This window comes from Acanthopagrus latus, unplaced genomic scaffold (genome assembly GCF_904848185.1).
Source record: "Acanthopagrus latus isolate v.2019 unplaced genomic scaffold, fAcaLat1.1, whole genome shotgun sequence".
Lineage (NCBI taxonomy): Eukaryota > Metazoa > Chordata > Actinopteri > Spariformes > Sparidae > Acanthopagrus > Acanthopagrus latus.
Window position 1 is genome coordinate 1 of NW_023504065.1, and position 12,500 is coordinate 12,500.

General features: G+C 42.8%; 2 protein-coding genes across 4 annotated transcripts in view; one reads left to right on the top strand and one right to left on the bottom strand.

Annotated features, from left to right (window-relative positions):
• Positions 1 to 781: 781 nt before the first annotated feature.
• LOC119016143 lies at positions 782 to 8,408 on the bottom strand. The gene is made up of 10 exons (XM_037092044.1): positions 8,062 to 8,408; positions 7,778 to 7,867; positions 7,449 to 7,526; positions 6,198 to 6,287; positions 5,869 to 5,931; positions 3,007 to 3,069; positions 2,788 to 2,892; positions 1,709 to 1,786; positions 1,519 to 1,584; positions 782 to 1,287 (listed from the first exon to the last, which is right to left on the bottom strand). The coding sequence occupies exons 2-10, from the start codon at positions 7,850 to 7,852 to the stop codon at positions 1,273 to 1,275; spliced, it is 633 nt and encodes a 210-aa protein (XP_036947939.1). The 5' UTR covers positions 7,853 to 7,867; positions 8,062 to 8,408; the 3' UTR covers positions 782 to 1,272.
• Positions 8,409 to 9,559: 1,151 nt separating this feature from the next.
• Positions 9,560 to 12,500, top strand: part of LOC119016141 (coxsackievirus and adenovirus receptor homolog) — a 4,327-nt gene continuing 1,386 nt past the window's right edge. The window contains exons 1-4 of one of the 3 annotated variants that reach the window (XM_037092041.1): positions 9,560 to 9,695; positions 10,324 to 11,362; positions 11,585 to 11,662; positions 11,777 to 11,881. In XM_037092041.1, the coding sequence (XP_036947936.1) occupies positions 9,682 to 9,695; positions 10,324 to 11,362; positions 11,585 to 11,662; positions 11,777 to 11,881 (1,236 nt within the window). In that variant the 5' untranslated portion in view covers positions 9,560 to 9,681. The remainder of the gene's footprint in view (positions 9,696 to 10,323; positions 11,363 to 11,584; positions 11,663 to 11,776; positions 11,882 to 12,500) is intronic. The other 2 variants (XM_037092042.1, XM_037092043.1) reach the window with 2 other exon arrangements.

The window sequence follows — 12,500 nt, forward strand, 5'->3', positions numbered from 1 at the left end:
AGGAGAGGAGGAGTGAGAGAGAGAGAGAGAGTGAGAGGGGGAAGAGAAAGAGAGAGAGAGGGGAGAGAGAGAGAGAGGGGGAGAGAAGGCAACCTGAAATATTTAAAACAAATCCAATAATCAACAAATTAAAACATACATTAGCCATGTTTCATTAGCTTACCTGACAAGGAGGGAATCTCAGGTACTGTATGATTCTTTTTCTCGATCCTCCTCCGGGCAAAGTTGTCGGCACTGAGTAAAGATGGAATTAGCGCCCCCTGCTGGCACTGCGCTTTCATACAAGCGTGTACTTGTCAGGCCTGAGAGAGGCAAACTGTGACACTGACACGGTGGACCGGGTTGCAACATCTACACTTCAGATCCTTTCATGTAGAAAACACTGATTTGAGCTCCGGCTCATTCACACAGATATGGGTGTACTGACTTGGTGTTTCTTTTGCTGAACACTCTGATCCAGGATTTGCCTGTATACCACAACAGGAAGTCACCTACATTTGATGCCAAATCTAAGAAGGTCATTTGGACCATCTTCTCAGTATATAAAGACAAAGCACCCAGCATATACCCTTAAGATCCTTTAATGTAAAAAAAAAAAACATTGATTCCAGCTCCAAATACTGTCAAACTCGAACAGAAGACTCACAATGACCCAACCATTCAGAATACTGAACCACAACCTCAAGAATACTCTGATTGTCCTCAACAATGTGGCATGTGGGTGTCCTCCCCGTCCTTTGTAACTCAGTGTTTTTTAGTGAAAAGATACACATACATGATGTCTCAATTTTATGTGAACATTTAATAAAGAACTTTACATAAACAATTTTTTATCTTCCTCAAACACAATAGACCTCAAGAGCACTCTGCTCTTCCTAAACAATGTGGCATTAGGGTGTCCTCCCCTTCCTTTGTAACTCAGTCTTTTATAGTGAGAAGACACAAACTCAAAATGTCTCCATTTTATGTGAATATCTAATATAGAATTATTAGCAAACACATTGTTTTCTTCCTGAAACACAGTAGACCTCAAGAGCACTCTGCTCTTCCTAAACAATGTGGCATTAGGGTGTCCTCCCCTTCCTTTGTAACTCAGTGTTTTTCACTGAAAATATAAACATTCAAAATGTCTCAATTCTATGTGAACATTGAATAAAGAATTTTACACAAAAACTTGTTTTCTTCCTCAAACACAGAAAACCTCATGAACATTCTGCTCTTCCTAAAGAACATGAAAGTTGGATGTCCTCATCCTACTTTGTAACTCGGTCTTTATTCTTCTTTTGGCTGTAACACATAAGTGAAACAATAATTTTTTTAAGGAAATATGACCATTCTCAAAATAAACTAAACAAGCTCACATGTAAGGGCTCTCAGAGTGTCTAAGAAAGAAAGGTTTCTGCTCAGCAAAGTTCAGTGAAATCTACCAAGATCCACAAATCTTCTGTCAGAATTGTTGGGTTTAAGCTCGACTGTAACTCATGTACGCCGCACTAAAGCCTGCATAATAATACTCACCATTGCTTCACCATGGGCCATCACATGATTGTCACCGGATCCAATCTCTGACTTTGCTTTCTGCTCCTAAAAATGAAACACAAATTTGGGTTTTTTACTCTTACTAGAAATGCCAAATGCATAAGAAGTGTTCAGACTACCACACTGTGATTCAGAACCACGACACTACATTGACCCTAACCCTACTCACCACTGCTTCACCCCTGGATGTTGCATTATGTTCACTGGATCCAAACTCTGAGTTGTCTTTCTGTGAGAAACACAGCTCCTAAAGATAAATCATGAGATTTTTTTAATTCAAGGGACACACAGACAGAAATTGTGTTTTTTAACTCTTACTACAAATGCCAAAATGGCTCAAGTTTTCACCGTCAGTGCATTCACACAATGAACTGTTTATTTAAATCACTGGTTCTGGTCTCTGACAACAACAGCACTGAAGATTATCTACTCCTACATACTCTGTCACGTGATTAGTCAAATCAGCTTTCTTTATCCAGTCAAGATCAAGCACACCTGACATAGTCACTAGCCGTTATTACACAGAGCATCAAGCCTCTAATTTGCCCGTCCTTTTGGCGGCTCGATCCCAAGTTTTAGACAGAGGGCGGCAAACTGGGGGTCTGTTTCAGTCCGCCGATTTTCCGCCCTGGAGGGTACACTTATTTCCGCCTCAACTGCTATCTAAAACCAAGGCGGAAATATCCCGGCCAGTGAGTGAGAGGGGTGGAGGTGTCAATGACCTGCACTGTTGTGTGACCCACAACAGAGGAGTTTTAAAACCAGGAAACAGCTGATCACAGCAGTCAGCCCATCACTTCATCCGCGGACATTAAGATCAACAACTGGACAGCTGCAGAGATCACAAGCTGGTAAGAACGGTTGCTAATTTCAAATTAAAGCCCCCCGCTAAGAACCCATTTCTAAACTCTGATAGGGTGCAATGTAAAGCTCTTATTTTGAAGACAAATTCGTTGTCACTGTTCACAGTCCAACTTCAAGCTTCACGTCACGTCACATGTTATGCCTACCCCAGAGGCGGCTTTTGGAAAAGGAGGAATATTATGCCTCCGTTTTAGAAAGACAGGCCAGCAAATTGCCGCCCTTACCTTGAAACAAATGTGCCACATGTTCTATCTAAAAAGGGCTACTGATTGTTGATAGTGCAGGAAAACAAAGCATAAGTGGTCCTGTGGGCAATGAAGACCTGAAGGAACCCTAACTCCCAGAACCACCACAGTACTTTGACTGCATTGATGGTACCCTCACCTCATCTTTCTCATGGCGCATCATCAAATTTGTACTCTGAATTTGGCGCTCCCCATCAGAGTGGCAGACATCAGTTTCTGACACATCCTTCTTCATGGGCTTGTGCTTGAAAAGACATATCATCAAATTTGTACTCTGAATTTTGTTTTTAAGGTGCTTATACGTAGAAAATGGGTAGTTGTCTCCTGCTCAAATATCTTAATGGGTAAAGCTACTCACCATTGCTTCATCATGGACCGTCACTCCGTGTGCAATGGATCCAGCCTCCTCTGACTTCTCTTTCTGTGAGTGACACAGCTTTTTAAAGATAAATCATGACAGTTTTTACACTCAAATGACACATGGACAGAAATGGGGTTTTTACTCTTTCTAAAAATTGTAAAAATGACCGTGAAATGTTCTACTTCTATATACTCTGCCACTTGATTAATTACATCGGCCGAGCGTTTACAGTTGTTTACAGTTGTGCTTCCTCAACAGCTTCAGAGACACCAGTCTTTTTATAAACGTTTCCTCACCTGTGCACTGCCCCGACAGCTTTCTAACGGCCAGGACACTACACTCTCATGATTTTTGGCAAGCCATGTACGAGGAGGGAGTTCATCCTGCAATATTTCATTGCTGAATTCCTCGTCATTCTTTTTTCTGCAGTAGCAAGTGGCTGCGATGATAGCGATGATGATGAGTACAGTCACAGTGACACCTACTCCTACTGCTACATGTCTATAGTTCACAGTTGGCGGTGCTGTGAAACTGAGGATAACCTCACAATCCTGCACGCCCACGAGGCTTTCGACTGTACAGAGATAGCTTCCAGAGTCATGCTCTGTGACTTTATCTAAATACAAGTCACCTCCTGTCCTGTCAACAAAGGCACCATGAGGCAACATCCTGTTCCCGCTTTGTTTTGACCATCTGTAAGTGAGAGGGGGACTACCTTTTGAGGATCTGCACCGCAGCCTCAGATCTTGATTGGCCACAGGTTGACTATCTATGTAACACTTTGGCTTACTTGGCCTCTCCATTACTGTCAGGATAAATATTTTTAACCCGAGTTCAGGTAAACATCTGACTTTGCACTGGTAGCTGCCTGTATCTTCAGGCTTCAGGTCACGTCACATGTTATGCCTACCCCAGAGGCGGCTTTTGGAAAAGGAGGAATATTATGCCTCCGTTTTAGAAAGACAGGCCAGCAAATTGCCGCCCTTACCTTGAAACAAATGTGCCACATGTTCTATCTAAAAAGGGCTACTGATTGTTGATAGTGCAGGAAAACAAAGCAATAAGTGGTCCTGTGGGCAATGAAGACCCTGAAGGAACCTAACTCCCAGAACCACCACAGTACTTTGACTGCATTGATGGTACCTCACCTCATCTTTCTCATGGCGCATCATCAAATTTGTACTCTGAATTTTGTTTTAAGGTGCTTATACGTAGAAAAATGGGTAGTTGTCTCCTGCTCAAATATCTTAATGGGTAAAGCTACTCACCATTGCTTCAGCATGGACCGTCCACTCTGTGTGCAATGGATCCAGCTCCTTGACTTCTCTTTCTGTGAGTGACACAGCTTTTTAAAGATAAATCATGACAGTTTTTACACTCAAATGACACATGGACAGAAATGGGGTTTATACTCTTTCTAAAAATTGTAAAAATGACCGTGAAATGTTCTACTTCTATATACTCTGCCACTTGATTAATTACATCGTCCGAGCGTTTACAGTTGTTTACAGTTGTGCTTCCTCAACAGCTTCAGATACACCAAGAGACAGAGACTTGCACTCCATGTATTTTGCATACATATTTGAATATACTCACAGGCTTCAGCGCCGCCATGACTTCGTACTCACTCTCTACATTCTCAGGCTGGAACCATCTGTCGAATTTCCTGCATAACGACCCAGTGTTCCTTTTTGACACAATACAGAACATGATTAGATCAATTTAAACGTCTTGAAAGACACCTTGTGTGTTGCTTTGAGACATTTAAATTGTGAAATGTTTGCAGTTCATGAACAAAAAGGATTTAATCATGAGTCACTGAACTTGTGCCACAATTGGCCAACAGACATGTGAAAGTGTCTTTTTTATAAACGTTTCCTCACCTGTGCACTGCCCCCGACAGCTTTTCTAACGGCCAGGACACTACACTCTCATGATTTTTGGCAAGCATGTACGAGGAGGGAGTTCATCCCTGCAATGTTTCATTGCTGAAATTCCTCGTCATTCTTTTTTCTGCAGTAGCAAGTGGCTGCGATGATAGCGATGATGATGATGAGTACAGTCACAGTGACACCTACTCCTACTGCTACATGTCTATAGTTCACAGTTGGCGGTGCTGTGAAACTGAGGATAACCTCACAATCCTGCACGCCCACGAGGCTTTCGACTGTACAGAGATAGCTTCCAGAGTCATGCTCTGTGACTTTATCTAAATACAAGTCACTCCTGTCCTGTCAACAAAGGCACCATGAGGCAACATCCTGTTCCCGCTTTGTTTTGACCATCTGTAAGTGAGAGGGGGACTACCTTTTGAGGATCTGCACCGCAGCCTCAGATCTTGATTGGCCACAGGTTGACTATCTATGTAACACTTTGGCTTACTTGGCCTCTCCATTACTGTCAGGATAAATATTTTTAACCCGAGTTCAGGTAAACATCTGACTTTGCACGGTAACTGCCTGTATCTTCAGGCTTCAGGTCACGTCACATGTTATGCCTACCCCAGAGGCGGCTTTTGGAAAAGGAGGAATATTATGCCTCCGTTTTAGAAAGACAGGCCAGCAAATTGCCGCCCTTACCTTGAAACAAATGTGCCACATGTTCTATCTAAAAAGGGCTACTGATTGTTGATAGTGCAGGAAAACAAAGCATAAGTGGTCCTGTGGGCAATGAAGACCTGAAGGAACCCTAACTCCCAGAACCACCACAGTACTTTGACTGCATTGATGGTACCCTCACCTCATCTTTCTCATGGCGCATCATCAAATTTGTACTCTGAATTTTGTTTTTAAGGTGCTTATACGTAGAAAATGGGTAGTTGTCTCCTGCTCAAATATCTTAATGGGTAAAGCTACTCACCATTGCTTCAGCATGGACCGTCACTCTGTGTGCAATGGATCCAGCCTCCTCTGACTTCTCTTTCTGTGAGTGACACAGCTTTTTAAAGATAAATCATGACAGTTTTTACACTCAAATGACACATGGACAGAAATGGGGTTTATACTCTTTCTAAAAATTGTAAAAATGACCGTGAAATGTTCTACTTCTATATACTCTGCCACTTGATTAATTACATCGTCCGAGCGTTTACAGTTGTTTACAGTTGTGCTTCCTCAACAGCTTCAGATACACCAAGAGACAGAGACTTGCACTCCATGTATTTTGCATACATATTTGAATATACTCACAGGCTTCAGCGCCGCCATGACTTCGTACTCACTCTCTTCATTCTCAGGCTGGAACCATCTGTCGATTTCCTGCATAACGACCCAGTGTTCCTTTTGACACAATACAGAACATGATTAGATCAATTTAACGTCTTGAAAGACACCTTGTGTGTTGCTTTGAGACAATTTAAATTGTGAAATGTTGCAGTTCATGAAAAAAAGGATTTAATCATGAGTCACTGAACTTGTGCCACAATTGGCCAACAGACATGTGAAAGTGTCTTTTTTATAAACGTTTCCTCACCTGTGCACGGCCCCGACAGCTTTCTAACGGCCAGGACACTACACTCTCATGATTTTTGGCAAGCCATGTACGAGGAGGGAGTTCATCCTGCAATGTTTCAGTGGCTGAATTCCTCTCTTTCGTTTTTTCTGCAGTAGCAGTGGCTGCGATGAAGCGATGATGATGAGTTACAGTCACATGACACCTACTCCTACTGCTACATGTCTATAATCACAGTTGGCGGTGCTGTGAAACTGAGAAACCTCACATCCTGCACGCCCACGAGGCTTTCGACTGTACAGAGATAGCTTCCAGAGTCATGCTCTGTGACTTTAGTCTAAATACAAGTCCACCTCCTGTCCTGTCAACAAAGGCACCATGAGGCAACATCCTGTTCCCCGCTTTGTTTTGACCATCTGTAAGTGAGAGGGGGGACTACCTTTTGAGGATCTGCACCGCAGCCTCAGATCTTGATTGGCCACAGGTGACTATCTATGTAACACTTTGGCTTACTTGGCCTCTCCATTACTGTCAGGATAAATATTTTTAACCCGAGTTCAGGTAAACATCTGACTTTGCACTGGTAACTGCCTGTATCTTCAGGCTTCAGGTCACGTCACATGTTATGCCTACCCCAGAGGCGGCTTTTGGAAAAGGAGGAATATTATGTCTCCGTTTTAGAAAGACAGGCCAGCAAATTGCCGCCCTTACTTGAATCAAATGTGCCACATGTTCTATCTAAAAAGGGCTACTGATTGTTGATAGTGCAGGAAAACAAAGCATAGTGGTCCTGTGGGCAATGAAGACCTGAAGGAACCCTAACTCCCAGAACCACCACAGTACTTTGACTGCATTGATGGTACCCTCACCTCATCTTTCTCATGCGCATCATCAAATTTGTACTCTGAATTTTGTTTTTAAGGTGCTTATACGTAGAAAATGGGTAGTTGTCCTCCTGCTCAAATATCTTAATGGGTAAAGCTACTCACCATTGCTTCAGCATGGACCGTCACTCTGTGTGCAATGGATCCAGCCTCCTCTGACTTCTCTTTCTGTGAGTGACACAGCTTTTTAAAGATAAATCATGACAGTTTTTACACTCAAATGACACATGGACAGAAATGGGGTTTATACTCTTTCTAAAAATTGTAAAAATGACCGTGAAATGTTCTACTTCTATATACTCTGCCACTTGATTAATTACATCGTCCGAGCGTTTACAGTTGTTTACAGTTGTGCTTCCTCAACAGCTTCAGATACACCAAGAGACAGAGACTTGCACTCCATGTATTTTGCATACATATTTGAATATACTCACAGGCTTCAGCGCCGCCATGACTTCGTACTCACTCTCTTCATTCTCAGGCTGGAACCATCTGTCGATTTCCTGCATAACGACCCAGTGTTCCTTTTGACACAATACAGAACATGATTAGATCAATTTAACGTCTTGAAAGACACCTTGTGTGTTGCTTTGAGACAATTTAAATTGTGAAATGTTGCAGTTCATGAACAAAAAGGATTTAATCATGAGTCACTGAACTTGTGCCACAATTGGCCAACAGACATGTGAAAGTGTCTTTTTTATAAACGTTTCCTCACCTGTGCACTGCCCCGACAGCTTTCTAACGGCCAGGACACTACACTCTCATGATTTTTGGCAAGCCATGTACGAGGAGGGAGTTTATCCTGCAATGTTTCATTGCTGAATTCCTCGTCATTCTTTTTTCTGCAGTAGCAAGTGGCTGCGATGATAGCGATGATGATGAGTACAGTCACAGTGACACCTACTCCTACTGCTACATGTCTATAGTTCACAGTTGGCGGTGCTGTGAAACTGAGGATAACCTCACAATCCTGCACGCCCACGAGGCTTTCGACTGTACAGAGATAGCTTCCAGAGTCATGCTCTGTGACTTTATCTAAATACAAGTCACCTCCTGTCCTGTCAACAAGGCACCATGAGGCAACATCCTGTTCCCCGCTTTGTTTTGACCATCTGTAAGTGAGAGGGGGACTACCTTTTGAGGATCTGCACCGCAGCCTCAGATCTTGATTGGCCACAGGTTGACTATCTACGTAACACTTTGGCTTACTTGGCCTCTCCATTACTGTCAGGATAAATATTTTTAACCCGAGTTCAGGTAAACATCTGACTTTGCACTGGTAACTGCCTGTATCTTCAGGCTTCAGGTCAGTGATGTTTATCGAGGCATCTCCATTTTGGGGCTCAGGCGATGTGAAGTGAGTCTCCCCTTTAACGGATCATATAAATGATTATATATCTGGCCTCCAGTATAATGGATAATAAGCTTGTCGTCTTCTGCCCTATTTGGAGGCACAATGCTCCACTCTATCTCTCTGGGTTGGCAGTTCTCAGAAGCAACAGCAAACTCGCAATTAAGGGTCACAGCTGAATCTAAACCCCCATAATAGTGCTTAATGTGTGAGATTATTTCAAGAGCGGGTGTTGGTCGTGTGGTGAAAAGGAATAATATTCCCAGGACAGGCCATAGTCCAAACTTTGTGGGAAGATTTCTTGAGCTCATCGGGGTTGGCAGGTGACTACAGCGTGGCTTCAATATCAAGCTGATGTGCTTGGGGATAGGCTGCAGCTTCTGGCTCACTTTCTGGGTTGCACTGTAAAATAATAGGGTTCAGTTAGGGCATAGTGCATAAGAAAATGTTGAATTAGCTGTGTTTGACCAGGCTGAAATAAGTGTGGGTTAATCAGCTTGAGGTAAAAAAGCTGATATTCTAAGTATCTCTTTCCTTGTGTTAAATATAGATGAGTTTGAGTTTTTACAGTCGAGGATACGTTACGTTAAATGTGGGTGTCCACTTATCGTTATGCAGAAAAAAATGGACAGTTTTCAGCTCCACCTCCTCCAAGTTTAGCCCAGACATTTAACACTAAACAACCCTTCGGCAAAAAAGAAACACAAAGTTGAGGAGTACAATTTGCAACTTAACTTTTACCTGGAGATGAGCTGCTACTCCTGTAAATTTAACGAAGGGTGTCGAATGAAGCAGGAAATTCCGTGAAGAAGGACCTTAAACCTGAACTATATGACTCAAGCACATGGGAAAGGAGCCTCCACATAAATTAACAGCAGCCAATCAGAGCAGACTGCTTAACTACCTGATAACTACCTGATGCCACAGACAGGAGGGGGGAGGGGGAGTGTGACGCAGAGTCTACCGAGATGATGGGTGGAAGGAATGAAAGCACTTAGGTAAGAAGCCTAACTTTTTATAAGTGACTACATAATTTAACAGCTGTACAGACCAGGAAGCGCTAGATGTGGAGCTGAAACTTGTACAGTCGAAGCTGTCCATTTTTTTCTGCATAACGATAAGTGGACACCCACATTTAACGTAACGTATCCTCGACTGTAAAAACTCAAACGGGATGTATGGTGCTGTTTTGTTTAACCCAACTTTGGTATAATATTGCCATGAGAATCATGCACCCAATTTACTGTATAGTGGTCTATTTATATTGAACATGAGACAGTATATATTAATAAATCAAACAATTCAAACTGTCCATTCTTTCTGTATAATTATAATCGGACACCCACTTTTACTGTGACATATCCTATATCCTCTACTCTATAACTCAAACGGAATGTATGGTGCTGTTTTTTATATCCTAACTTTGGTATAATATTGCCGTGGGAAGCATGCACCCCACTTACTGTAAAGTTGCCTATCTGTATTTAACACAAGGAAAGAGATACTTAGAATATCAGCTTTTTTCCCTCAAGCTGATTAACCCACACTTATTTCAGCCTGGTCAAACACAGCTAATTCAACATTTTCTTATGCACTATGCCCTAACTGAACCCTATTATTTTACAGTGCAACCCAGAAAGTGAGCCAGAAGCTGCAGCCTATCCCCAAGCACATCAGCTTGATATTGAAGCCACGCTGTAGTCACCTGCCAACCCCGATGAGCTCAAGAAATCTTCCCACAAAGTTTGGACTATGGCCTGTCCTGGGAATATTATTCCTTTTCACCACACGACCAACACCCGCTCTTGAAATAATCTCACACATTAAGCACTATTATGGGGTTTTAGATTCAGCTGTGACCCTTAATTGCGAGTTTGCTGTTGCTTCTGAGAACTGCCAACCCAGAGAGATAGAGTGGAGCATTGTGCCTCCAAATAGGGCAGAAGACGACAAGCTTATTATCCATTATACTGGAGGCCAGATATATAATCATTTATATGATCCGTTAAAGGGGAGACTCCACTTCACATCGCCTGAGCCCCAAAATGGAGATGCCTCGATAAGCATCACTGACCTGAAGCCTGAAGATACAGGCAGTTACCAGTGCAAAGTCAGATGTTTACCTGAACTCGGGTTAAAAATATTTATCCTGACAGTAATGGAGAGGCCAAGTAAGCCAAAGTGTTACATAGATAGTCAACCTGTGGCCAATCAAGATCTGAGGCTGCGGTGCAGATCCTCAAAAGGTAGTCCCCCTCTCACTTACAGATGGTCAAAACAAAGCGGGAACAGGATGTTGCCTCATGGTGCCTTTGTTGACAGGACAGGAGGTGACTTGTATTTAGATAAAGTCACAGAGCATGACTCTGGAAGCTATCTCTGTACAGTCGAAAGCCTCGTGGGCGTGCAGGATTGTGAGGTTATCCTCAGTTTCACAGCACCGCCAACTGTGAACTATAGACATGTAGCAGTAGGAGTAGGTGTCACTGTGACTGTACTCATCATCATCGCTATCATCGCAGCCACTTGCTACTGCAGAAAAAAGAATGACGAGGAATTCAGCAATGAAATATTGCAGGATGAACTCCCTCCTCGTACATGGCTTGCCAAAAATCATGAGAGTGTAGTGTCCTGGCCGTTAGAAAGCTGTCGGGGCAGTGCACAGGTGAGGAAACGTTTATAAAAAAGACTGGTGTATCTGAAGCTGTTGAGGAAGCACAACTGTAAACAACTGTAAACGCTCGGCCGATGTAATTAATCAAGTGGCAGAGTATATAGAAGTAGAACATTTCACGGTCATTTTTACAATTTTTAGAAAGAGTAAAAACCCCATTTCTGTCCATGTGTCATTTGAGTGTAAAAACTGTCATGATTTATCTTTAAAAAGCTGTGTCACTCACAGAAAGAGAAGTCAGAGGAGGCTGGATCCATTGCACACGGAGTGACGGTCCATGATGAAGCAATGGTGAGTAGCTTTACCCATTAAGATATTTGAGCAGGAGACAACTACCCATTTTCTACGTATAAGCACCTTAAAAACAAAATTCAGAGTACAAATTTGATGATATGTCTTTTCAAGCACAAGCCCATGAAGAAGGATGTGTCAGAAACTGATGTCTGCCACTCTGATGGGGAGCGCCAAATTCAGAGTACAAATTTGATGATGCGCCATGAGAAAGATGAGGTGAGGGTACCATCAATGCAGTCAAAGTACTGTGGTGGTTCTGGGAGTTAGGGTTCCTTCAGGTCTTCATTGCCCACAGGACCACTTATGCTTTGTTTTCCTGCACTATCAACAATCAGTAGCCCTTTTTAGATAGAACATGTGGCACATTTGTTTCAAGGTAAGGGCGGCAATTTGCTGGCCTGTCTTTCTAAAACGGAGGCATAATATTCCTCCTTTTCCAAAAGCCGCCTCTGGGGTAGGCATAACATGTGACGTGACGTGAAGCTTGAAGTTGGACTGTGAACAGTGACAACGAATTTGTCTTCAAAATAAGAGCTTTACATTGCACCCTATCAGAGTTTAGAAATGGGTTCTTAGCGGGGGGCTTTAATTTGAAATTAGCAACCGTTCTTACCAGCTTGTGATCTCTGCAGCTGTCCAGTTGTTGATCTTAATGTCCGCGGATGAAGTGATGGGCTGACTGCTGTGATCAGCTGTTTCCTGGTTTTAAAACTCCTCTGTTGTGGGTCACACAACAGTGCAGGTCATTGACACCTCCACCCCTCTCACTCACTGGCCGGGATATTTCCGCCTTGGTTTTAGATAGCAGTTGAGGCGGAAATAAGTGTACCCTCCA

Coding starts and splice junctions, on each gene's coding strand:
- LOC119016143 (XM_037092044.1), bottom strand. CDS start 7,852: ATGCAGGAAATCGACAGATGGTTCCAGCCTGAGAATGAAGAGAGTGAG. Junction 6,288..7,448: donor CGGTCCATGCTGAAGCAATG/GTGAGTAGCTTT, acceptor TTGTGTCAAAAG/GAACACTGGGTCGTTATGCA. Junction 2,893..3,006: donor CGGTCCATGATGAAGCAATG/GTGAGTAGCTTT, acceptor TGTCTTTTCAAG/CACAAGCCCATGAAGAAGGA.